Here is a 27838-nt window from a genome sequence, read left to right as displayed (position 1 = left end):
TTCCTCTGGGCAAGAAGGGCTGTTTACAGAACCACCTCACAGGTCATACATCACAATCATAAAGCCAAAGATAATAGGAAAGATAGGCTGGATTTAAAAAAACAATCATTTATCACCTTAAGATGTGCATAAAGATTCATCTAATTGACTAGCCAAGAATGTTCTTATCTTTAAACACTTTTTTATGTTGAGAATTGCAGACAAACACCCACATTTGTCCAGCCAGGTGCCCCCCCGCTGTCGCTTAAAAGAAAGTTTTCTCCTTACCTGTGTCAGTGACGTAAGGATGTCTCGGAGGGCTCCCTTCTGCAGGCACTGGGAGAGTTTGGTGGATCAGCTCGTATCCTTAGGCTCAGGGTTTCAACAACTAAACGCGTGCCTCCTCTGAGGCTCCTTATAATGGCACACCCCTTCCCTCCTGGCTCAACCCTCCAGTTCCCTCACCCCCCCCCCCCTCCCCTCCCCTCTCCTGTACATCACCATTCATATCACAGGAGAGCAGGGGGGAAAGAGGTGGATTCCCCCGTTCTGTTACGCAGGCACACGAACCAGCGGGCCGCGGTGACGTAGGGAGGCATCGCCTACGCCACCCGTTTCATCCTCAATGAGCCAGCTAATGTGGGGGGGGTTGGGGGGCTCTAAAAATACGCAGCCCCCACTATGGGGATTGATCTCGAACCTCTGTGTTTAAGAGATGTCAGTGGAAGCTGCAGCCAACGCTGACCTGCTCTTAAGGTCAGGGAGACAATGACGTTTCCAGTCAGATGCTTTCCCCAAGAATGGAAGGTGAGCACCAGCGGCGTGGTCATCATCGAGGGTCGATCGGGTTCTTTGTGTCGGGAAAGGTCAAAATAACACGTTTTTTTTTTGCTTTTAATGATGGCGAGCCTTGATGGGAGACAGTATTATCTTTCTAAATGAAATAAGGGATTCTGATGAGCAGTGAGGTCAATGCAAGGAGACGGGTTAGTCATACGAGACATTTCAGGAGAAAGCCTCAGGACTCTACCGAAGTCTTAATCAAGTCGGAGGTTTAATTACTGACTTTACTTAGGTAATTATTGTGAAACACAAAGTCTTTAATCTATATTGACCCAAAGGTCTCCTGATAACCTTCCTGGGTGAAACTGAATGCAAAGCACTACTTAAGGCAGAGGTTTAAGGAAAAAATATCTACTTAAGAAGCATCTTCCCCCCAATTGTTCATGGCGGTAAAGAATTATTACCAATCCCCCCCCCCCCCCCATCCCCCACATCCCTCCCTTCCCTCTTTCCCCATTCAAGACTCCTGCTGTTTCTTTTGGTTTTTGCCATTTAAATGTTTCAGCTCATCAAACAAAGTGTAATATCAGACGAAGAGAACCTCTGTAAATACAAAAAGCAGTTTTCAAATGATGATTTCTATATTATGAGCAAATGTTATCTAAACTAAGATGGCCCTGTGTGTAAGGTACCTGTCTACCTAAACCAAATGAAACAACAGCAGCTACTAAGAACGGGTCGTCCCCTCTTCTTGCCAGAATGGACCGCTCCATGAAAAGACTTTTGAACATGAACAGAAGGTTTAAAGTCATGCTACAGTATCTCAAAAAAGATCTAAGCCAAGAATCTTAAAAGCCTGGTCCAAAACCTTCACCTTAGCCTTTCTACTGGCTGCTCTCCTTTAAATCACTGTCCTAAACCAAGTGCCCTTGTCCTCAAGCTCACTAGCTGATGGTCGGACATTTTTCTTCATGATTTTAGGAATGAGAATCCATCAACTGCAACTAGTCATCCAGGCCTTGGAGGAGGAAAGCAGCCCCAGACCATCACACTGCCGCCACCATGCTTAATGATAACAATGAGGTTTTTTCAATGAGGTTCTTTCAGTTTGCTAACTTGGGACTCCTTCTTTCTTCTCTTTTCTGTTTTTTTGTCTTTTATAGTCAGCAGGTCTAAACTGGTATACATTTTACCCACCATTCACCCATTCACCCACACATGGATACATGCATGGATGGATGGATGGATGGATGGATGCATGGATGGATGGATGGATGGATGGATGGATGGATGGATGGATGGATGGATGCACATCCCCAGTTACAGATCAAGTAATAGCTAATTTTAGCGCTCATTGCGCTCTTGTTGAAATCTTCCTATCTGGGCCGATGCTTTGTATGAAACTATGCGTGCTATCTGTGGTCAGCTTTCACACATCAGCAGCCATTGGCTGTTGCAACAATTATGTCCCTGATAGTAACAAAGGCCCTCGCAGAAACCTACTTTCACGGTGTCGAAGTTCAACGCTTGGACTGTTTTCTCATCTTGAGCTGCTGATAGCCTGGGCCCCCTGTGAAGGTGTGAAAGCCCGGCCATGGGAACCTGCGTGTGGTCTGATAGTGATGGATGAATTGGGTCCATGGTGAGGCTGAGATAAGCAGCCCAGAGGCACAAGCGGCCCTTGCGAGGCCTGTCTTTCATTGATATTGCTGCTACACACCAGCTGTCTAGTGTACATAAATGCTCCTCTGTTGGTCTAGTGGCAGTGATTACCTTGATGATGGACGGTCATGCTTAACTTCACAAACCCTTGTTGTGGCATGAACAAAGCATGAAGTGTTTAAATAATAAATAATAGAAACCGAAGAGTTGAGCATTCCATCCAAAATAATTATGGGAACCCTTTTGTTTCTTTATTTCACAAATGTATTTTTTTGACACAAAAAACATTTATACCTTTCAACTTTTTCATATTTTGCCTTTTGATGACTATATAGATTTGCTTTGACCTAAACTATTCCATTGTACCTCTAACTGTAGTGTATGTGTGGGATTGTTGTCCTGCTGGAAGGTGAACCTTCATATTTTCTTTTAGGAGTGCCCTTTTCCAGATTCCATTTCAAATTTGGGTCTCATCTGTCCAGAGAACCTTTTTCCACATGTTTGCTGTGTCTGCTACGTGGTTTGTGGTTGACTGCAATAAGGAAATCTCGTGTTTTTCCCCTTGCAACAAGGCAGATTTGTGGATTCTCCCACCTAAACTCTGCATCTGCGCATGTCCTGCAGAGTTCCTTCTCTGATTAATGTTCTTCGCCCTAAACCTCAGTCTAGATTGAGCAAAATTTCTTGATAGATTTGCAGTTGTCCACATTCTGTAAATTTTCAGATGACAGATTGAACAGATCTCTGTGAGATGTTCAAAGCTTGGAATCTCGTTTTGTAGCCCGACTCTGCTTTAAACTTCTTCTACAACTACCTGACTGCTCTGTTTTTTGGACCTCATCAAGTTTGGAACAAGGCGGCATTTTGCCACATGGAGTGTAGATGGAGGCTGAGGCATGGAGGTAGCAGCAAGTGTTTCATTTGGCCCAGCGATAGACGGTTACTGGCATGTTAAGTGTTCCAACATGCAACAAAACCCTTCTCTGACAAATGACAGCCCTAAAGGGGGACATATCATGCTTTTCAGTTCTGCCTTTTAACATGGAAATCATTTAGTTGCAGCCTATATATAGTGGAACTGCAATGCTTTGGTCTGAATTCCTCGTTAATTTATCCCCACATTCCTCCTTTTTACCCGTTTTCTGAGGTGCACCTGAGAGCAACTTGTTTTGGTGCTGTCTCTTTAAATGCAAAAGATGCGCTACACATCCCGCCCCCTTCCAGGTCGAAACAGGTAAGCTGGAAGTTCATGACCTTGTTCAGCAGCAAATACTGTGACGTAATTGTTCAAAAACGTAATAGAAAACAGAGAAAACTGAACTAAACTGAGAATATAACCTAATGGGAAACTAAAGATATCTACACAGCTCCTGGACAGACTACATTGAAATGTTCTGCACTCCTAGAGACTCAAAAACGAAATATATTGAACATGTCCCCTTTAAATAGTTTCAACTAGTTATGGACTGAACCATTATCAACAGATTGGTTTACCTAATTTCACAATCAATCTATACAAATGTACTTTAACAAGCAAAATTAACCTAAATCATTCTCATTTGTCACCTGGGATGGAAGTAGCATTCCCTATGAACAATCAGTCCTCTCCATCAACAAAGCCTTAGTCACGTCTTTCTCCTATCAAAATTAGAGGTATGTACCCATGTTTATTTCCTTCTCCTTAGCCAATCATATGAGAGTTCCCAGGGTTCCCAAAACAGGGCCCAGAATTTGGTATTTTATCTTGGAAAAAGAGCAGCAGCTTGCCAACGTGGAAGCCAGTAAGAGAAGTGGGCCAGAAATACAACAGAACACAATTCATTAACCCATCCTGTGTTAGTAAATATTCTGTGAAATTTCACGGCAGCAAGAAACGGCATGTGGCTATTGTCAGTCGTGCAGGTGTTTGAAAAACTGCAGTATGAAAAACTAGGTGCTATTATTACTTATTGTTCCTATAAATAATTTGCATTTTAAACATACTACTCAACAGCATGATGAAAACTCAAAAACCCAGGCATAGAAATCCCCCCCATACTGTCTCATCCCATTGTGTCTCTCAGAATATTTGGGTGGTGTCTGGATCCCGGCCCTGGGGAAGCGTTTGTCCGAACACCATAAGAGGTATGGTCCTTCACAGAACAGATGGATTTATGATGAGATTAAATCCCACAGGTGGATTAGGTGACTTTTGAAGGCAGATTGGTTCGCTGGACTTTTTTAGGGGTCTCAGAGCAATGAGGGTCAGACACAAATACATAGCACACCTTTCAGGTTTTTGTTTTCTTTTGTAAAGAGATTTTTATTCTTCTCGTTTCCAAATATGTGAAAAGTCCCAATCAAATATGTGTCTGTAACGTCACGAAATGTGAAACAGTTTACGGTGTGTGTATAGTTTTGCAAGAGAATTTATGTTATATCAATTATTTGCACCATGGAAATGAGCCAGCCCCTTCCAGTAGTGAAGAGAATGAGCTTTTGTATTTTAATAACAACATATGTTGATTAGAAACATAAATAGCCCCCGATAGAAATGTGTAATTGCTGTGAGAAGCAGCCACATCGCCACATTAAAGCTATGGGAAATAATAAGCATTTATTGATTTCTATGAATGAAGCTGTGCAACTGATCTCTTTCACACAACGAAGAAGGCACAATGTTCCTAAAAAAAAAAAATAAAGACGAAATAACACATCCAAATTATTCATCATGCTCTGTTGCAAAACCATGAAGAGGAAATTATATCTTTAATTCCAAGAAAAAAATATACATAAAAACTCATATTTCATGCGCCCAAAGAGATCTCCTTGTAATGAACTGTGTTTTCAACTAATGAGACATCACCCCCTACAAATACTTAAATCAGGTCGTAATTGTTTCTCTAATGGCTGTAAGAAAGTGAAAAACTTAAACCTCCACTCCCCGCACTACTCTAATGACTTCATGAAAATACGGAGCAAAGCAGATCAGAAAGTGAGCTTTCTTGTTTTTTGTTGGGGTTTTTTCAGTGTTGATGTAGGGGTGGGTTAAAAAGTGCCGACTGGTGGCTCATGAGCTTCCTGCCGACTATTCCTACAACTCTAACAGATAGCTGCATCCGAAAGCCTCTCCTTCTTATCCGGCTGATGTGTTTTACAGCCCTGCCGCACAATCAAATCCAATGATGTGAAACTCGGTGAGCGATCCATACTGTGGTTTATGGCTGCTCTGGCTTTCATCTGTCAAGATAAAGCCGATTGTTATTAACAGCGGGACAGAAAATGAATTTCTTTTTTTTTTTTCCCAAGAAAAGACGGACCACATTTCCATCCAAAAGAAGCCGACGTAATTTCACAGGAGAGAAGAATTACACCACAGCTCGGGAATCTGCAGAGTCAACCACTTGGCACCCGGGCAACTTTTATTTCTGAGCGTAAGCATTCAGTCCGACTTAGAGCTGTGTATCAAGTTTCCGTATATATGGAGCCTGTTACATAATCCGCCATTTAATACTGGCTTTCCAATGGCATATATATATATATATGTACAGTTGAATCCAGATATTTACATACTGTTTAAAAAGAAAATGAACCAATGTTTTCTCCTTGTCTGACCGATTAAACGTTTCCTGTTGTAGGTCAGTTAGGCTCACCAACATTTGTCGTGTTTAGAATATCAGGAACATGAGAAAGTTTCACAGACAGTAAGGTTTACCATTCGTTTGAACAAATTTCGGAAATCCCAATAGTAGACTACTGTTAGGGCAATTCAGAACATTGGAGAAATCTCAAATATCCCTGTTTTTTTTTTGTTTGGCATTGTAGACAAATGGAAACAAACCAGCCAAGATATTAGGAAGAGAATTGTTGACAAATTTGGGTCTTCCTTGATGGTGAGACGTTCATCTTTTCCAACTCTTGGCTGTAGGTATAAAAGAAAAACCTAGTTACGTGTAGCCATCATGATGTTTAGGAAGGAGACGGGTTCTGTGTCGCAGAGATGAACAGTTCCATGTGAAGTGTGAGCATCAACTCAAAGCAAAAAAAAAAAAAATATATATATATATATATATATATATATATATATATATATTTAACACATCAATAACGAGCGCAAACTTAATCTGAATTTCATATCCACGATGAGTAAACCTCTGTCTGGAACTGTGTATCTCTAGAGCTCGACTCTAATGGAGATCTGTCTTGCTGAGGAAGATAATCCTCATTTGTAAGAGTGACTGCTGTGGAAGTGAGTATGTCATGCCGGGAAAATATTTACTGCTGTTTGCCGTCCGTGTGTCGGGAAGCTCGGGATAGACCTCGGGATTAAACACAAGGGCTCTGACCTCAATCAAGAAAATAATTACTTTTGCCCTCCTGATTGGTGGACTACTTAATTGGCATGCAAAGCCCCTACAGAAACGCCATTAGTCGGAAAACATAGGTGATTACAACTATAATTCTTTTTGGCCTCATTGACAGCTGTGCTTCCAGCACCTCTGAAATGTCTCTTCAGTTAGTTAAAAAAAGCCCGGATAAATCAAATTCTAGCTCTCTGTCCTCATCTTAGAAGCTTTCTGATCCTTTACCTTATATCTGCCACATAAAAAAACAAACCTTTCAAAGCAAGTGAGATATGAAAATAGAATAAAGAGCATCCGCTTTGAGATAAAACACAAGCGAAGTGTGACTGACTCCATCATCTCCAAGTAATGAAGAGTATTCATAACTGGCATTGCTGATAAAAGCCATGGATCCCATCAGCACACTCATCAAAGCTGCTTCTCTCAGCGCAGTGACTCACAATGTATCCTGTTATATTATCCAAGAATACTCGCACACGAAGCTATACCCTGCTAACTGTCATCGCCCTTGTTGCTGCTGTTCTTCCACCACATACCAGTCAGTGCTGAAGCAGCCCCGTTCATTGTGTGTGTGTCTGTGTACGAACATGTGTTTTGCTCCTTCAGGTCTTTGTGACCATTAAAATCTTTTTTTTTTAATGCCGTCTAGGTGAGGTTTTTCCTCTATCATTGAGGCTCTATGCTGCGTTATCTAGATGTAATCTGAACTTCAGGGTCTTTTTTGTGTGTCAGACATGACATTACACCTTGCAAAAGTATTCATACCCTTTGAACTCGCTTAATAAAATTTACAACAGTCCATTGTTATTGGGATTGTATGAGACATGGTAACAAATAATAAGACTTATGTAAATCTCTTCCATAGGACTATTGGAATTAAATTGAAATACTTTGCTCTCCCCAATTCATCCACAAAGGAGTCCACGAAGTCAACACACAGTGAACACTCGCCCAAAAACTCAAGACATTAAAACTACATTTATAGAATAATATCAGCCACACAGTTTATCAGGAATGATTTAAAAACCCAACAGCTAAGGAAATAAAAGACCTCAGGTATCGGTTTGATCTAGCTTTCTTAGTCACTCTTGTTCTGAAGAACAGATTAAGGTCTCTCAAATCAGCGCTAACAATTTTAGTACAGACCTTAACTATGCCTAATAACCTCTTTTTATTTATTTTTTTAATGCTTAGGTTACTAAACTTCACACCATTCCAAAAGTTAAATCAGATTTGTCATGGTTTTAAGGTGTTTGGCCCACATGCAGATCACACTCAGGAGACCAAAGTACGAGGGTACAAAAATGTTTATTAAATAACTAGGTGAGTGACGGCAGAGGGAGTCGACGGGGACGTCTGGGTCTGTGGGAACGAGGTCACAACTCTTAAGACAGAACGAGAGGTTAATGCTGAGACAACGAGCGGGGAGAACTCTCAAAGTCTTAAGCTTATCGCAGGTACGTAGGGAATCCACCAGGGGGAAGGAGGTGAGCGGATTCTGTAGGAAGAACTGCCAAAGGCGGGACACCAGGGCTGGGGCGGAGAAGGTGACTGCAAGGCAGGGAGGCTGGGCAATGGAGGGTGAGCAGGGTCCTACGGGCTTGCCTCGGGAAAGTGTCACTGGCCGGCTGCCAGCTGGAGATCACGAAGGAGGGTTTCGACCGGACACGGCTTGGGATTTTCCTGGATATCCGAGAATGCTGCAGAATGGGATCTGAAGCAGATTTAACCTGGAGCACAAGAAACACAGGTTAGACGAACGGAGCGAGGGATGCTGTAAAGACAGAGACCGACTGAGTCATACCACAAAGGCTAACACTCTGGCACCGTAGTGTTGACAGTCGTCCGTTTTTATGCTTCCCCCAAGTCTACCTAATGCAAAGCCCCTACGGCTTCATGCCTCCCTGCTCATGAGCAGCCACCTGCGGAAAGAGAGGGTGGAAAATAGTGGCACCCTGACGGGCACCGCCCGCAGGACCCTGACACCATACCACCACCCCGCACCCCCCCAACAGCCGCCACCCGGCAGCCCTGAGGACATGGAGGGGCGAGAGGACCAGTAGGTGTCTTTGAGGGGACCAAGGTCACCTCAACGACACCCAGGGCACCCAGGTCCAGTCCTCTGGACCATGGCCCTCCCAGTCGACGAGGAACTGCCATCCACAACCCCAACGACGGGAGTCCACGATCCATTGGACCGGGAGAACCGGGCACCCCTTACGATCCTGGGCGGGAGGAGGGGGTTCTGCCGGAGGGCCTAAGGTGCTGGATCGGACAGGTTTGACTAGGGAAACATGAAACGTGGGATGGACTCTGAAGTGCGGAGGGAGGCAAAGACGAACTGCTGTGGTTATAACAATTGACTCAATTTCATAGGGACCGGTAAAGCGGGGGTCCAGTTTCAATGGATTTGGAGGGGAAATCCCTGGAGGACAGTAGACCCGCTGAACGGGGCGACAAAGGACTCAAACCTGACGGAAAGGTTGGTGTATGCTTGTTCTCATAACAAATTGTGTATTTGGATTATGCCTCCCCTATCAAAAAACTCCCCTGGATGTTATGGCGAGAGAGCTCAGAACTTCCCCCCGTTCCCTCCTCCCCCGCGGACATCTGTGGATGCTTTCTGAACTGTGGGCCGGTGACAACATCAAGGACAATGACCTCTGGAGAGTGTTCATGGAAATATAACACCTTTCACTCAAGCACACACACACACACACACACACACACACACACACACACACACACACACACACACACACAACAACAACAACACACAAACCTCATGCGACTAGTCTAGAGCATTAACCACCTGCATAAATGTTGTCTTGTCATATGTGCTTTTCTCGTGCAAGGTTTTTGATATCTCAAACTGTATCCTGGAATTAGGATAAAGTGTGAAATATGTATTTTTTTCCTCTCCCTCCCCAAATGTGTCTCCTATCTTTCTACAGAGTTAAAGGCAGTGCCCTATGGAAACCGCCTCAAGCGGGGTCCTCGGCAGCAAGGCCTCAGTTAATTGTTCCCCCAAAATGTTTGTGATGTATGTGATGGATGGTTGTACTGGAACTGTAATTTCCCTCTGGGATTATTGAAGTATTTCTGGTTCTGATCTTGATCTGGTTTAGTGAAAACGGTGACGTCTTGGACGGGTTCGAAGGCTGACGAGAGGAGGGGAGGCGGGTATTTATTCTTAACTGTGATCTGGTTTAACCCACGATAATCTACACAGAGGCGGAGAGATCTGTCCTTCTTCCCCACGAAGAAGAAACCAGCTCCCAAAGGGGAGGAAAAAGGGCGGATGAGGCCAGCAGCTAACGACTCGTTAATGTAATTCCAGAGGGAATTATATCAATTATAATCGCTCAGCGATTATAAAGTCGGCTGGCAGGTAGAGGAGCGCCAAACAGCAGGTCTATTGCTCAATCGTAGGGCCGATGGGGAGGTAGTGACTTAGCTTTGCTTTTGCTAAATACCAACGTCAGATTCAGGTAAGGTTCTGGGACCTGGCTTAGATCAATGCGGTCGTCCTCTTCGGAAAACCCGGAGAAACCCCTGGACAATGGAAGCATGTTTTACGGGGAATACGTAAAAGGAGGGCTGCTCTCTGTGGTTTCCAGATAACTAATCCGAGGGGCTTAATTCAGTGGGTCACCCTGAAAAGACTTCCCCAATCCAGGGCGGAAACCTGGAGGGGCGTGGACAGCGGCTCGGTTTCGATGATGGTCTGCCAGACGAACGAGTGATATATCAGGTTGAAATCAGAACCGGAGTCGACTAGTGCAGAAAGATTAAAGCAGCCGCGAGCAGTGAAAACAGTGGCCGGAAGGCTGAGACGTGGAGCCTTACGGGGTTGGATCCCTTTTTGGTCCGCTGACTTCCCCACAACAGCCGACGGATCCTGTCTTTTCGCCGCTCAGAGCAAGCGGCAATAAAATGATCCGTCAAGCTGCAATATATTTTTTGATTTTCCTACCACAATGAGAAAGCAAGGGATAAATAAATTTGGACCAGCACTTGCCAGACAATTGAACATGCCATCATAAGGCAAGATGTGAAGTGAAGGTTTTCTCTAATGAGCATCACCAGGATAATTAGGATTTTCACCTGAGCTACAGGTATTTATTCCATGTTCTTTAACTTTGGTTATTTATCTCAGATCTGCAGTGAACCAGGATTCACTGAATTATTCTGATGATGATCATCAACCATGTTGTTTTGTCTTTTGTGTGTACATAGTTCCTTAGCAATCAACAAATCCTTAGAGGATTTATTGATTGAATATATAGTGATATAGTGTTAATTCAGATAAACAGAATTCTATAGTGATGTTCTTTGTTAATAAATTCTTGAACTTGAAAAGAAGTTGTCAGCCATTTATTCTGTATGTGTGCAGAGTTTGCTGTTAAAAGAACGTCAGTGCTCGAATCACTTCTTTCAACTATTGTCCCAATATCAGCCCTTGGGCTGATATTCACCGGACAATACCTAACAGAACGAGAGAACATTGAATGGTGTTCAATAGCACAACACAGTTTTACTCAAAATAAGCACTATTTTATTTATACAGGTCTTAATTACTTAAATATTGATACTGATAACACTATTTTATTTATACAGGTCTTAATTACTTAAATATTGATACTGATAACAGGACAAAGGATGAGAGTCCAGCAAAGCCCCAGGATGAGGCTCTGTATTTTATTTTAAATAAAAATAAGTGAAACCTTTTTCTCCACAGAATGTAAGTAATCGCTCCTCCATCTGACAAAATTTGTTCTTAAACTCAGAGAACCACAAAAACAACTTTACAGTTTTTTTTCTTAAATCTTGATCTAATAGATCATAAAAATTTATTTATTTTAATCATGACAGCTTTCTGAACTTAATTTAAATTGATTTTCTAAATATGTTCCTTCTTTCATTAACAATCCAGCCCTTCATTCCACTGCCAAAATATTTAAAAAATAAATAGTTTTACAATATTGTTTGTCACTAAGCGTGGGAGAGATTCATATTAAAGTTTTCTAAATATGTTAAAAGCTAAATAATGATCATCTCCCGCAAACCTTTTTTTAAATCAATCTTAAACTCTTAAACTCTTCAGCCTTCAATTCAACTACTTTTAAAAAATGTAACCCAAGTATGTATATATATATATATATATATATATATATATATATATATATATATATATATATATATATATACATACACACATACACACATATATATATATATATATATATATATATATATATATATATATATATATATATATATGTGTGTGTGTGTGTGTCTGTGGACTCTGTGCATACAACGACCTGAAACTAGAACGTCATTTATTGTGTTGTATCTTTGTGTGCAATCAGTCTTCCAGACGGCAACATATGTAGGACCAATAGGATCGCTGTATTGTTCACGTTCGAGAATTCGAATCACAGCCAATCAGAACTTGCGAGCTAGTGTAACTGGCCAATGACAGCAGACGTTTCGGCAATAGCGGGATGTTCCGAATGAAAACTCGGAAGTTTATCTTGTTTGTTTTTTCTGCTGGGAGGGTTTCCTCTGTTTAATTTCGGTCGATTTCCCACATTAAAAGCAAAGCAATGCGGTTTAAAGTCGCTCGAGACGCCCTGTAACTTACATCGACTGCGGTTTCGACGTTTGTCAGAAAAACTGCTGCCGTGTGGGTAAGTCGGAAATAAAAAAAAAGTAGACCTTCTTTGTTTCGCTTCCCGTATCCGTTTTGACAACAGCAGGCAGCGTTGTGTTTAACGCTCAGTACGTTAGAGAAAATAGATTGAATCAGTGTTTGTGTTTAAAAAAAAAATGTCCCTGCTAACCTTAAAGACGTTTTCGGGAAGTATGTTTTATGTTTTTAGCGTAATGTTTCTAGTTTGATCTCTTCCTGAACGCGCGTGCCAGGTCGCTGCTTCTCGGCGTCGCGTCGTTTCTGGCGACCAACGTTTCGTGTGAGGCTAACGTGATTTATCCGGTCTGTTTCCAGGCTGCCCGCTGAAACATGGACGAGCTGTACACGCTGGACAGGGAGGTGGGCAGAGGCAGCTATGGTGTTGTGTTTGAGGGCCACATGGCCAAAACGGGCCACCGGGTGGCTGTGAAACGCCTGCCCTGCAGCAACCCAGAGTGCATTGAGCTCTACCTGCAGGAGCTGTGGGCTATGAGGGCCACCGCCAAGAACCACGTCAACGTCATCGCGCTGCACAGCTGCCTCCTTCAGACGGGATCCAGGAGCCTCAAGTCCCTCAAGCCTGGAAAGCTGCCTCTGCCACTTGTCGAGGCCGTGCTGAAGGGCACTGTGGTGGGGCCACAGAGAGGTCAAGAGAGGAGTAAGGTTTCCTCAAACACCCCGAGGAGGTGTAACTCGGCCTCCAGGCTCCAGGACAAGACCAACACGCTCCTGGCCAGAGCCAAGCCCCATCCGAGGGAGAAATCGACCGGGTCGGATTCTTCCACCCCGCGCCGGCCTCCGAGCCGAGCCACGAAGAGATCGGCCCAGCAGCAGGAGGAGGAGGAGGAGGAGCAGTCTGGATCTCTGCGCTGCCTCGCCCTGTGGCTGGTGATGGAGTACTGCGACGGGGGCGACCTGAACCGGTACCTGCTCTCCAGACCCCCGGATGCCGATCGGAACCACGGTGTGCTGCTTCAGCTGTGCAGCGCCGTGGCCTTCCTGCACGGTCTGGGTATCACTCACCGAGACCTGAAGCCGGACAACGTCCTCGTCTGCGTGACGCCCAAGGGCCCCGTTATCAAGGTAGGGTTAGTAAGTCACCGGGTCTGCCTCAGATATGGTCGCTTTTGGTAAATCCAACACTGTTTGTGTACTACGACCATAAACCTAGCGCTGTGAGGAAATACGATGAAAAATGCTCATACCGGCTGCTTGGCTGCTCCTCTCATTCAGGCTCTCCTTGTCCGTTGAAGTTCACGGTTGAATTGTGACAACACAGAGAACTGCAAATAAGTAAGAACAAGATGGCTGATGGCTGCACCTGAATAAGTAGCTATTGACCAAACGCTGAGCCTAACGCAACGCCGTGTCTGGAAAGAAGAGTAGCAAGTGCCAAGAATCAATGTCTTTCAGACTAGGCCTTTGAAATTAAGCGGCTATGAAAACAACGCTTGCCTGAACACACACACACACACACACACACTCCCGTCTCAGGCATCAGAACAGGAGCTCGGAGCGGCCGGCCTGTGTGTTTGTGAGTTGAATTTAGTGGTCTGGGCGTGAGCTGCAATTCAGTTTGTCTTGATTATGATTATCCTGGCACTCCCGAATTAATAGCCCGAGCTGTAAAGGCATCGGGGGGCCAGAGAGGGATGTCCATCAGCGTTTCCCAGGGGGCGAGGATCCATCATCAGTCATGTAAGCCATGGATATTCAATAGAATGTATTAGGAGTAATGAAGCATTTGAGTTGGGACATTGACATGTTTGGCATTCGGTGAGGAAAAACGAACTAGAGCAGCGCTCGACGATCAATGTGGGAATGGTTATGCCTGGAGTTGGAGCCCGTGTGGGTGCGAGAAATAAACGCGTGGTTCGGACCGGGTCACTCGGTCTCCGCTCGGAGACGTGACCGAATCTGTGAAGCAGAACCTACATATGACTCCAGCCCAAAAAGAAGCCGCTGAGGCTCCCTCAGAAAGGTCGACGTCAAATATCGCTCTGTGTTCAGGGTTTTTAAGAAAGCAACACAAGCAGAAATGCAGCGTTGGCTCAAGACTTTTGCACGTTGTTGCTTATTGAAGAAGCGTTTATTTAGCTCGGTGTGTTGCTGAACCGATTGGAAAAAGGCCCAGGTAGTGTGAAGTATTGATCAGCGATTACCAGCAGGCTTCACGGGTGCTTTGCTGTGACCTGTCATTTGTGTTGAGATTGTCGTCATTGAGCGTGTCTGCTGGGATCACCGCATGGGGCCACTTTGCCCCAGTCGGACGCACAAATCCTCTGGCAACGGCGTGCAGAAATAAACCCGTGTCCTTCACGGTGGCCCGCTTGGCTCATGATCTCTGTGCACGTTTTCACAAAGCACCCTTTTTGTCTGCTTCTGATCTCATCAAGGTGGCAGATTTTGGTCTGAGCAAGATGAGCAGCGCAGTGGTGAACGGCGAGCGCTGCCGGCAGCACTTCTCCTCCACGTGCGGCTCGGACTTCTACATGGCCCCCGAGGTGTGGGGCGGGCTGAGCTACACGGCCCAGGCGGACATCTTCTCCCTCGGCGTGATGTTCTGGGCCGTCCTGGAGAGGATCACTTTCGTGGAAGAGGGCACGACGCAGGAGCAGCTGGGTGAGTGACCGTACGGGAGAGGGGTGGGCGGAGAGTGATGCCTCGGTAAGCGCTCAGAGGAAGTGCTGGAAAAGGTTGAGTGTCGGGGTCGAGCGGGTTGATGACGCATGGTCCTGAATCAAGTTTGATTAAACGAACGGGGCGCATATTAAAAATGTCAGCTGCTATACATCAGACATTCATCATGGGCGGAAGGTGCAATCCCATCTAAATGGCAAAGAGATGAGTGATGAGCTCTACTATCTACTTGTTGATATGGATTATAGTTGCCCGAGTGCAGAACACCAGCTGACGGTCTACGCTCCCGCCTTCCACTCTACAGAGGCTGCATTAAGGCAGGATAGATCAGATGAACGTGGCACAGCTTTACCTACCGCTGCTCATGATGTTGTTGATGACGGGATCAGCCTTAGCCTACATCGGTAAAACTAAAGCTCTGTTTTAGACTGCTGTTCTTTTAAACTCACACGTTAGAAACGCAGAGAGAAGACAAAGACACGCAGGCAAAAAACAGATGTAAAAAGCCTGATTAGCTGTCACTGCAGCAGAATAACCTCTCACTGAAACATTTAGGAACTCTAGCCTCTAACTTCAGTCAGTAATTCAGTGAAGGATCTGAATAATTGGGGAAATTTCTAACAAAATGAGTGGCATTATTTTCGGTATGACTAATGATTCCTTTAAAATAAATGTAACATTTAGTTATATTTAAAGTGTCTCTCGGCCCAGTAATGGATGCGGGTTTACTCCTACCCCCATCGCTGCCTCGCCTTTTCCACAGAGCACATAGAGATGCCAAAAAGGCACCTTAATCCTGCCTTAAAGTGTTTTGCTTGAGTTTGGTACAAGCCAAGGGATGAATGTAGAGAAAACATAACTCTTCATACCCACTGTTATGTACAGCTACACGACAGGAGATTTTTAAAGTGTAACTCACCCCCGAACCCGAAACTTACTCCAGCCGATCTCATACAAAAACGTGCCGAAAGGATGCGGTGCCGGGAGGACCAGGAAACGTCAGAGGAGAGGAGAGTAGTGGGGGGGGCTCAGCATTGAATTATTACTATTATCAGGACTTTGAAGCCTGTCTAACGTTATTCTCCTGATATTACAACTTTGTCCTGGCAATATTCTGATTTTATTCTCGTAATATTATGGCTTGTACTTGTATAGCGCTTTATCTAGACCCACAAACGCTTTACACACCAGTCACTCACCCAAGGACACAACAACTGAGACGGTCAGAGCCAAGGATGGAACCGGCAACCGGACAAACTCCCTAACATCAAAAAACATTATTGGCCACTGTGGAGTACATTTCCACAAAAAAAAACCCAGACATTTTTAGATTCAGTTCGCATATTAGTAAGAAAATATTTGGATTTTCTCTGATGTCAAAACTTGTACATTTTGAGAAAGAAATTCCTTTTCCACGATGAGGCATAAATTTGCTATATAAAACTAACATAGCAAAGTTAGAACTCTGAATGTTCTCAAACTAAATCATCTCTGGAACCCTTGCTTTAGGGCAAGGGTGTTCAGCTCCAGTCCTCGAGAGCCGGTGTCCTGCAACCTTTAGATGTGTCCCTGGTCTGACACGCCTGAGTCAAATAATCAGTTAATTAGCAGGACTCTGAAGAACCTGACTGCATACTGAGGAGCTAATTGTGCTATTTGATTCAGGTGTGTGGGGCCAGGGACACCTCTAAAAGTTTCAGGACACCGGCTCTCGAGGACTGGAGTTGGACACCCCTGCTTTAGGGCAAACTCAGTTCCCAGACCTAAATCCTATGGAGCACCTGCAGGAGGAGCTGAAGAGCATTGTGAAAAAATCTCCCAAATCCACTCTGGTCTTATTTCTTTCTACTGAGGCCTTCCTCTTCTTCTCATAAACTTGTACTTGGTTTGCTTCTTGTGACTCTCAGCCATGTTCAAAGTCTATGGCGTGAACAGTGGAGCTACAATGAACGGCTAACACTGAAGCTAGCCGCTAAGCTAAACGGATACATAAACACTACAAGTGTGCATGTGCAGCCAGCAAGAGGAAACTAACAAGCAACATTCACACACACTGGCATTACGTGAGCTCGTCAGAATGATGGTATGTGGGACAACCAATAGATAAGAATGATACCCCCAGAACTTGAGGAACAGGGGGGGGGGGGAGGGAAGGAATTCTTTTCATCCTATTTCTGAATAAATAATGTATCGACTACACTCAGGATGGAAGGACCATTTCAGCTAATATATCTAAGTGTTTCTGAACAGGATTACATAGGGCGTAAGTCAGTCTTGTAAGGCTCCATACTCTCCGCCCTAAATCAGACCGGACCAATCACAGCGCGGAGGGCAGGACTTTACAATGCGTCACTCTCACTGGTAGAATTACCCATAATGCAGCAGTGCTTTTCTGTGACCATGGATCTGTCTCAATTCAGGGCTGCATCCTTCAAAGGACGTATTTGTTGGCCGATTACGTCACAGCGAAGCGACGAAGGCTGTCCCAATTCACCAATCCTTCAAATACTCCTTCAAATGCGGCTGACGAATTTGTCCCTCTTTTACTAGCTTTGATTTATTAAGCTTTCTGTGACATAAAATCACTTTCTCCCGGCACTTAGCTTTGTGGCTCTGCTGGCTTTCCGCTATGAAAAATAAGTCTGATATCTAATGTCGATGTTTCTTCAAGTAAACTGATTCAAGCTTTGCTCAGAAAGTCATGGTCTAGTGTTTAAGTTAGAAAATGTTTTACTAAATTACACAAATGGTATTTGTCATCAATTAATTTCGTTTGGCGGTATATTTCAACATAAAGTTAAACATTTGGCTGATTAATGAATTAGACTAGATTAAACGATGATAAAGCAACATTTTAAATAGAGGATTGTGGTCCATAATGCATATGTACAGGGGAAAATCAAAACAGTGTAGACCTACAGACCAACTGGATTATTTTCGGGTTCAGTTTGTTCGGCTTCACAGCTGCTTCTCGGTTGCTCAGCAACATGAGTAAAGCTAAAGTAAAGATGGGACAGTCGGTGGAGGCTGGACCGTCGTTATCTATAAGCCGATATTTTCCAGTCTTCTTTTTATCATGGTCCACGAAGGACCTGGCCCACATAGACCGGGTCCTTTCAAAGATGCAGCCCCTGGATTGGGACAGACCCCTAACAGTCGAGATGCATACAGAGTTTTTTGTTGCTTGGGGCCTTGGAAAATTAGCTTGCAGCTGGCCCATGTGATACATGTGAGTACACCATGTATCCTCAGCCTTTCTAGACAAAAGTGGCAAAAATTCATTCACTGGAGAGTTTGCTCAATGGCACGACCTGTTTCACGGACTACAAATTACAAAAACAGAGCGCACCGCTTGGTGTTTTTCACGTTACATCCGTAGTTGTGATTGGTTGTAACCTGCTGACGCTGACCCTGTTAGTGCCGCCTTTAAAATGGGGCTCTACCAGCTCCTTTCCAGACGGATATGCCGTGTATACAGCGTATCAATCTGGATGGCCAGGCTATAGCTATAAAGGCTGACCTTTAACAAACTTTCTGCTGTGAGATTGAATGTGTTTTAAGGCTTATTGTGCATCTTTATCAGGGATACCATCGACTTTGTCCACGTTTGTGTGTGTTCGCAAAGAGTAGCCCTTATGGACTTGGTTTCCAATCTGCTGTGCGTGTATGGACTTGTACTTAAATCTGAGTGAGAACATGTTTTTTGTATTTTACCACCTCCAAAGTGAGGACTCTGATGTAAAGTAAGGGCCTTTTTTTGGGTCCTCAGTTTTTTTCTGGACTAGGGTTTAGGACTAAGGTGTTAATTAGCTTTAGGTTAGGGTTAGATATATTCTGGTGAAGGTTAGGGTTTAGAGGCAGGGTAAGGCCATAGAAAGGGTTGAAAATGAATGGAAGTCAAGCCAAGGTCCTCACTTTGCATTTAAAACAAGGATGTGTGTGTGAGAACATTTCAGGTTACCAATAAAGTGGGAGGTCGGGCCGGTAATGTGGAGCTTTCTGTGTGTTGACTGAAAATGGTCAGAGTAGAGACACTTCTAAGCTAAGAGCTTCTTTTAATCGTCTGATTATGAATCCTTTTCTATACTTTTGGCACTACGGTTATAATTTTTTACTGAGCAAAAAGGCTGAATCATTGTTATAAAACTGACATATGACATTAGCAAGCTCAGTTATTATTTGGATGATATATTTTACAATCAGAGGTTATGATGGCGATCCCCAACCACTTCATCCAAATCTCCGTCTAGTTCATCATGAATGAAGTCACCTCCCATATATGTCCCACATACCACTGAGATTTAAAAGTGCCCTGCTTTGGCCCGTGGTGCTGTCAGAACCCCGTGTAGCCATGACACGTCTTAATACACCAAAGCGCAGGGCTCGGTTCTGCCTCTGTGCTCCACTGTCACAGAGTAATGAAATGGCCGTAATACAAACGTCTCATTTTATTTTCAAAAAATGGCTCTGGCCAGAGCTGGTGGCAGGGGAATATGAACCATTACGCTGGAGTTTAGTGCCTTTCAGACCTCTCTGAGTCATTGATAGTTCATTTGGCTGAGTGAGAAGGGGAGAAAGGGTTTTCAGTGGAATTAGCCCTGGTAGCCAAACTCTGTCAGTGAGGCAAGGCAGAGAGGCAGCATATGAGATTATCCATGTTGAGAGGCTGTCTGGTATCTTTATCAGATATTTGACATTCTTTGATGATAGTAAATCTATGAAGCCTATCTTAATCTTAAGTGTCCATTTCTATGCATCAGATTTCCGAGAGGGCGGTGGGACACCCTGTTTTTCTGCAAGGAGTGTATTGGTATTGGTTGTTTTAACTCTGCCTTCAACCTAGGGAAAGTTCACTATTCAACACGGAAGCAAAGATGACCGGCTAGATCTAGATTAGCATTCTGAAGCACTGTTCGATTCTCAAACACATGACGTTTCCATGTCTGAGTTTGGAATCAAACATTTTTTCCCTCTGTAGCCGTTTCAAATAACACATTGAATGCTAGTCCACGTCATTATTGCGTACCTCAAGGTGTCGCATTGGGTCCCCTAATTTTTCTGTTGTTAATGCAACGTCTTTGTATCATTCTGAGTGCTTTTACAGATTTTTCTCATCCCCACTACGCAGACACAGTATTTTACATTTCTTCAGTTGAGTGAATAAAGAGACAGAAGTCCCTGCCTGTGTCTGGGTAAGAGCGTTTCTGTTGGAACAGAAACTCTTGTTCCTTTTGCCACCGTTGCCAAGTCTACAATCAGGAACCTTGGATATACTTTGACACAGCCTTAGCATAGCTGGCCAAGTCGGATCACTTCTGCTTCAACAGTGATTTCATCATTTATGAAAACATTGGAAGTTTTATGTTGTCTTCTGTTAAGGTCATACTGGAAACATTTAGTTATGCTTTTATTTTGCATCCTCTAAATATTGTTTTTCCCTAGTTATTCCACTTGGAGCTTGATTGATCTCTTGTATATTAGAGAGTTTAGTATAAGCTCTCGGTTCTAGCCTATATGTCTCTACAAAGACCAGCACCAGCGTATATCTCTGAAAGATGGCATTAAGGCCCTTATAGGTCTGTTTCTATCATCAGGGTCTTTTTTTGGCTACATACAAAGTCTGAAACAAAAAGATGATGGTGCATTTTATTAACATTACCCCACAAGACTCTTTACTTCTATTTATTTTTTGTCCTGGCAAACCATGTTAGGAGACATGTTTACCTGGCTGTAGTTATGAAAGAACCAAAAATACGGTACCACACATACCAGGTTTGTGGGGGTTTAGAGGCCAGCTGACTGCAACAGGTTGAACCAGTTACTGGTATCAAGCTTAAAAACAGGTTGCAAAACAGGAAACACTTTGTAATGATGTCGTTTAAGATACTGGAGAGACTAGAAGTTGCCACAGGGTAACAAAGTGCTGCCCTGTTACAACCTGTTGCTGCACACTGGCTGTTAGCTGGCTGCAGAAAGGGCTACCGAGCTCTTCCCTACTTTAAAAGTAAGATATGTTTAAATGCCTAAACGTTTTACACAGCTGGACATATATTATAAAAACTAAGAGGTCCACTGAAAGGAGCTGTCCCCGATCTCCTTCCTGGTCTCCTCCCAGCCGACATGCACGAGACTAAACATGCGGCTCAAGCTCGTGCACAATCCTCCGGAGGAAACAAGGCTTCATCCAGGGACTTTTCTTTTAAATAAATGGTCACCTATCGTGTAAATTAGATTTTCTTATGTGAATTGTCAAACACTTGTACGCACGCCATGCTGTTCTGTTAGCATCCCCTGTCGTGCCCACAGTGGAGGAGCTGCTGCTTTGCGACGGCTCCTCAGCCTGTTTAGTCTTTGGCAGAGAAGTTCACTGCTTAATAAAAAGCCTGGACTCACTCGATTTGTCAATTATTATCATCGAATAACGTCTTTTAAACTTATAATACACTGCGTAAAAAGCACAAAAATACATTCAGTTATTGCATCTGTAATGAAAAAATTTTACACATTTCTATTTTAATTGTGAAAAATACCGTTATTGACTGAGATCGGGTTATCATGGTTACAATTTAATCAGGATCCCATATGGGCCCATTCCTGCTGGGTAACACAATTAGGCCCTGCAAATAAGATTTCTTTGCAACAAAATAAAAGTTTAAAAAATAAAGTTTAAAATTAAGTACAATGTTTAGTGTCTAATTTTCTTCTTCTTTTTGTGGATCATACAAATCAAACAGCTTTCCTGTTCAAAACCTGAACTGCACAAGAGATTTGAAAGAAACCATAAATCATGAAGTTTTCTTTTCAGTTTAGGTAGAAAAACCTTTAAAATATATTTCAAATATTGCTTATATTATATATTGCTTCATTCTTCAAATGCATTCTTCAAAATGCACAGTTTATTTGATAAGACAACAGTGGGGAACCTGTTTAATGGGTTTAAAGCTCTGGATTTTGTCCCCTTAAGCTTCAGACAAATAACTAAACTGTCAACACAAAGAATCATAACTCCTCACACCCCCTGTTTAGCGTATGATTGGTTCTTAGTAATAAAAACAAGCTGAAAGATGGTTACAACTCCTAAAAAAAAAAACTGCTCATGAATGCTAATGCTAACGCCAAGATTAACTACCGGTTGATGCCTTCTTAATTTACCTCCTGGATAATCCACTCTCATTTTGGAAGCGGATAGATTTTGGAGATGCAAATAAAACGCTCGTTTTAACCTTCATTAATCTACAGAATTTTTTTCTATTAATCAAACCGTCCAGCCATGACAAATGACCAATTCAAGTTATTGCACTCTTATCTCATGTGCCGCTAAGAACAAGAGGTTGGGTTTGCCTTCATGTGGTGAAAAGATTAAAAAGGAGTTTTCCCAACTTCTTGACAGGAGGACAGTATTCACAGCCCCTGAACTTTTTCACATTTTCTCAGGCGTTTGTGTTGTGATGGACCGACTTAAAGGTGGAGTGGAAGGGAGATGATACACATTTTCAGATTGTTTTTTTTTCCCCTCATTTTTACGAAGGACGAATACACATAAATGTGAAATGTGTGACATACGTTTTCTTCAACGGCCTGAGTCTTCTGCGGTTTTGGAGGTCTTTGAACAACAACGTTTAGGTTTTGCCACAGTTTCTGGTTAGGATTTGGGTTTGGACTTTGATTGGGCCGTTCTGACGCGTGATCCGTTGATCTCCACTACCCACCTGTAGCTCTGGCAAGATGTTCAGCTGTCCTGCTGGAAGATTCAGATTCAGCCTATAAAGCCCCAGCTCCACTGGCTCGTACTGGCCACATGGCTCCGCCCACTTTCAAGCGTTTCAGGGGCAATTTTTTTTCAGGGCCTGCTCAGGTGTTTGCGACCCTGCCGAGGAGTAAAGCCAATGCGAGCCGACTTGAGAGGAGTTTTGAGTGAACGCCCCTCTCTTCAGTGATTGGCCGCGGGGCGAGGAGAAACGGGAAGGTTTTCTCCGAGAAGTCCAGAAAAACTGAAGAGCAACATTATTTTAAGGACCACTATGAACCGAGTGGGTCAAACCAAGATACAATTTTAATATTTTTTCAAACCATGAATCACGCCTGAAGGTGAAGGGGAAAAAAAAGACACTTTAACTTTCTATACCCAGACCAGCTGTATCAGATCCAGGGATTTATCGAGGCTTTCGAAAGCTTTTCCTCCAATATTGCCCTAAACTTAGCTCCACCCATCTTCCCACACAATGATGCTGCCACCATGTTTCCCTCTAAAATGCTTTCCCCTCGTAGCGTTTTGGCTGTAGGCTAAGTTGGGATATTTTGTTTGCTAGACAACTTTCATCCAAATATTTGCTGTGTGGCCCCTACCAAGGGAGGTGATAGTAAACTGCAAACAAGACCTCTTATGGCTTTCAATCACTTTTTCCCCCTACGGAGAAGCTCAAGAGGGTTGCATAATTCTATACGACAGTCTGAGATTGACATGTGTAGCAATCAGCCTGAGCGCTAAAAACATTAAGTAGTTTGATGCTCTTAAAGAGGAAAAAGAAAAAGGAACCAGCGTCGGTGGAAAACCGTCAACATGCTGGACTGTAGCTTCGGTGACACTCGTCACTTGATGGCCTTTTCACGAACATGTCAAAGCAGCGTGGCCCAGATTTTACAGACACCTGCTCTGTACGGCCCAGATGTGATCAAAGTGAAGTGTGATTGAATCATGGAGACATAACCGTGAAAATGAGTCGTATTGATTTTCGGAAGTGCAAGACCCGATCCGATTGGATATTGACAAACAAGCCTGCTCCTGCTACAAGAAACATTTTTGGTTTTGATGTCACAGATAATGAAACACCTTTTTGCGTTCCAGCAAATGCTGTAGAAATCGTTTCACGTGGAAATGTTACCTTGTCTTTATTATTTAAGAGGCTTTGAGTCTTTCTCTGGGTTACCAGCCTGACCTTTAGCTTTAGCAGATTGACGAAGTCTAAACTATAATCCCTGGATTCTCGTTTTCCTTCCCTTTTTTGCAGTTTATCTGGAAACGGCACAGTCCGACTTAGAGATGAAGTTTCTACGAGGTCTTAAAAAGTCATCACAGGTCTTTAAATGTATTAATTTTAACTTTAGACCTTTTTATAAGTCCTATTTGGTTAAGTCTTCAGTGTTTTGATTCATCCATTACACATTTTGCCTGTTTTGTTTGAAGAAATGCACTGAAAGTTAGTTTTATTATCTTCTTTGTTAGATGTGCCGTTGTGCCTACAAACCTATAGAAGAGTATTCCTGACACAGGCTTACTGTATGTTTAGCAAATTAACATGAAAACATTCTTCCCTACCGGCTCATGGGTATATTGATAGAGACTTTACCTGAAATGAAGGACTTTATTCATTGACTAAAATCAGTCGAAACTTTAAATCATACGGTGGCCACTGAAGTTTAGGATGCTGGGCGTTTCCCCTTATATCGACGTCTCAAACATTTCCAAACTGTTCGTTGAGCGTTGGAGGATCTGCCTGGTTACATTCCCTCTTATTGCTTCTTACCAGGAGCTCTGAGACTTTTAGGCAAGGCAAGTTTATTTGTAAAGCAAATTTTCACAACAAGACAATTCAAAGTGCTGTACATGATAAAAATATAAGCGAAGAAAAGGAAAGGCATGAAAAAGTCCATTGCCCTGGTGTGAGGAGAGGAAGGAAAGAAACGTTGGACCACAGACTGAAACTAACAAGGTTTCAGTTAAAGGTATAGCAGACGATCTTCTTTGGACTTAGAGTTCTGGGGGGGATCACCTTATCTATTGGTTGTCCCACATGCCAGTCATTGTGACATGCTCACCTAAAGTCAATGAGGAGTTTGTTCCTTTCTAGTTTCTTCTTGCTGCGCACTTCCAGTGTTTATGTATCCGGTGAGTGTCCGTTCATTGCAGCTCCACTTCTCTCACTGTACGCTTTAAAGATGGCTGAGAGTCACCAGAAGCAAACGGTTACAAGTTTATGAGAAGAAGAGGTTTATAACCTAAACCAGAAGAGATGACTATCTCAATGAAGTGATCTACTTTTTCTAAACAGTAGCTGAACATCCTTCTACTCTCTGGTTTTGTTACAATGAACATCTTGTTGTTACGCAACCGTTACTATATCTGCTCTTTATTATTGCCAGGTTATTACAGCATCTAAAAGGGTATCGACAATGGAGTATGTTCCGCAGCGTTAGTATTAAGTTTAAATAACCTTTACACTAATTATAATAAACCCATGTTTTCTGAAGTCTGTCTTTTTTTGTCAGTAGGAATTTTCTGTGTTTTATGAGCTTTAGCATCTAAGCCTCTTAAAGTGACATCCATGCTGTAACTCAGGGGGAGAAGGAGACCCTCCAACTGTCCAGACATGCTCGCCGCCGTTGACTCCCCTGTGTCTGCTTGTCATGCAGGTGCCTACGTGTGCAAGGGTCGCTGGCTGATGCCGCTGGGGGAAGCCCTGTGGGAGAACGCCGACCTCCAGCTGAGCGTCCCTATGAAGAGGGCGCCCCGGCCGCTGCCCCCTCCTGGCCCGGCCATGTGCGCCCTGCTTCTAGACATGCTCGCCTTCAACCCCGATGCTCGGCCCTCGGCGGGCCAGCTGGAGGCCAGAGTGCGCTCCGCTCTGAAACAGGACTCCGACTGATGAGCCGTGCCCTCAGAAGACACCGAAACCCCAATAAACCATGACTGCTGCGTAGTCCTGTACAGTTTGTTGGCTGCCTCAGGGAAAAGGGCCAAAAAAAGACACAGGAAAGCGTGCGATTTTCAGGTGGCGCTGCTGTGGTGGTGGCGGTGGAGTGTTGGCGGCCACGTTAAGGGAAAATGGATAAACTCAGTAAAACGTGTTGTGATTCCTTAGTAAGAAGCAGTCCAGTCACTGAAGAACCCATGACTGCATGTATAAAACACACAGTGGCTCTCCAGAGTCCAGAGAGAGGGGAATGGGACCAGATGAGTTTCATTTGGTCACCCTGCTGTTGCTTAGACCCTAAAACGAGCCAGTTTCAGTTTCCTCTGTTTATCTGGAGATGAACCGATGCTGCTGCTCTTTACCTGGAACCGCAGACTGTTGGTTCTCTGCGTCTTTTAGGCTCTCAATCAGTTTTGCTTTAGCCTTTCCCACCACCACACACATTTTACCTGCTTAAAAAGGAGCTGAACTCTCCTGGGATGTTTGGACGTCTAACCTAATGTAGCGCTCTCTGAGCTTTCATGTCTTAAAAAAAGCTCACAGCTACTTCTTTATAGTTGACTTGTGCTTTTGCAGTCTGCAGGGATATTTTTAACGTGGGAAAACAGTACATGTGTATATAAGTTTTTTTGTTTTTGTTTTTTTCTTCTTGAAGTCAAAATGGAAGATTTCGGGTTTTTTAACAGGATGAGTCGATTTTACGACAGCGATGCGATGGCTGCTCGTCTCTGCGGAGCGATCCGCTGCACCCGTCCTCCTCCTCTGACTGAAGCTGAACTATAAAATGCGCTGCAGCGTTAAAAGACCTGGAGCCTCTGACTACGTCTGATTTTAATTTAGTAAAATCAGCTCTCCGCTCATTTGATATTTACGATTTATTTGTGCTGGACTGGTCTCCAGTATTTTATCAATAAATAGTTTATACTTTTTGCAAATGTATTGGACTGTGGCACTTTTTGGCCTTCCAAATGTAGATGATTGGCAGCTCAAATCCTCAAAATGTTGGATATATTTTTTCTCCAGAGTTTTTAAAAAAAATCCAAGATGAATTTGGAAGCAATTTTAAGTTAAACTAGAGTTTTCTACCTCTGACAATTTTATTATTATTCAGGTAATGGGGGGAATTGCTAATTAAATAAAAATTCTTTGAAAGTGCTTCCAGAGCATATAACGAGATTCATATTTAAACTTTCTGCTTTTAAAGTATTACTTGAATTTTGGTGTTTAGTTTTTTTTGTGTGTAATTTCAATAATGAGGATTTTAAGTTCATATTTTTTTGTCCGTGGTAAAAAGTCAAGTAGTACGAAGCTGGGCGATCTCGCAGATAAACTGTCCTCCTATGAACAGGAAATTAAAGCCAGGGTTCAGGAGTGGTCCTGATCCGATCAATCCCACATCCACTGTATTTATTACAGGTCATCTGTCTCAGTCCTGTACACCTTGTCTGTTTTTTTTTTTTTTTTTTATTCTCTTGCTCTCTATAAAGCCTGAAATGATTTCATCCAAAATGTCTTTTTAAATGGAATCTAATTTCTATAAAGACATCTTCTAACCTCTGCTGCTGTGTCCATCGTCTAAGGTGTTACTGTGTGATGACCCGTTCTGTGGCGTTTTTAAGGCTCGCATTTTCAGCACAAAAACTCCACAAAGGAGTTCATATTTTTTCTCAATTCTTCGCCGAGCTGCTTGGAGGAATCACATTAGAGCTAAAAAGAACGTCTGTAGGACGCGCCAACTTAATTTGACTAATCTGTACTTGCCAAAGGCTCTTAAGCCCCATTACTCAAAATTGAAATTGCATTAGGAAGGCATCAATTTACAGCTGGCCAGTCTGGCCAGCGAGAGCGAGAAACTTTCAGAGCAACGTGGACCGATTTATTACAGAGCAAACTTTCACTCCTGAGGAAACTTAATTGGGGTCCAGTTTGGGATTATTCTTTAGCAGCGGGTTTCTTCTGAGACCTAATGACCGATCAGTGTCTTATTGACCCAATAAAATAAATTGATCCACAGTTGTTTACATTTAATCTTTTAAATGTCATTT

The 27838-nt window shown here is 43.3% G+C and overlaps 2 protein-coding genes across 2 annotated transcripts in view; one reads left to right on the top strand and one right to left on the bottom strand.

Moving 5' to 3' along the window:
- The window catches only part of pnocb (prepronociceptin b), a 29061-nt gene extending 28661 nt beyond the window's left edge, over window positions 1–400 (bottom strand). The window contains exon 1 of the mRNA XM_012851885.3: window positions 268–400. The gene's annotated coding sequence lies outside the window, so the exon portion shown is untranslated. The remainder of the gene's footprint in view (window positions 1–267) is intronic.
- Window positions 401–12254: 11854 nt separating this feature from the next.
- Window positions 12255–27352, top strand: si:ch211-63o20.7 (uncharacterized protein LOC566836 homolog). The gene is made up of 4 exons (XM_012851888.3): window positions 12255–12460; window positions 12778–13545; window positions 14859–15084; window positions 25513–27352. Exons 2-4 carry the CDS (start codon window positions 12793–12795, stop codon window positions 25743–25745), a joined length of 1212 nt encoding a protein of 403 aa, XP_012707342.2. The 5' UTR covers window positions 12255–12460; window positions 12778–12792; the 3' UTR covers window positions 25746–27352.
- Window positions 27353–27838: the final 486 nt, after the last annotated feature.

Source organism: Fundulus heteroclitus, chromosome 15, assembly GCF_011125445.2.
Source record: "Fundulus heteroclitus isolate FHET01 chromosome 15, MU-UCD_Fhet_4.1, whole genome shotgun sequence".
Lineage (NCBI taxonomy): Eukaryota > Metazoa > Chordata > Actinopteri > Cyprinodontiformes > Fundulidae > Fundulus > Fundulus heteroclitus.
Note: the sequence above shows the minus strand (reverse complement) of the source record. Positions and strands in the feature narration are given on the sequence as shown.

What these genes read in the sequence shown, in the direction of transcription:
- si:ch211-63o20.7 (XM_012851888.3), top strand. Translation starts at nt 12,793, where the DNA reads ATGGACGAGCTGTACACGCTGGACAGGGAGGTGGGCAGAGGCAGCTAT. An exon ending in CCAAGGGCCCCGTTATCAAG is followed by an intron (nt 13,546 to 14,858) that starts GTAGGGTTAGTA and finishes GATCTCATCAAG; the next exon opens with GTGGCAGATTTTGGTCTGAG. An exon ending in CACGACGCAGGAGCAGCTGG is followed by an intron (nt 15,085 to 25,512) that starts GTGAGTGACCGT and finishes CTTGTCATGCAG; the next exon opens with GTGCCTACGTGTGCAAGGGT.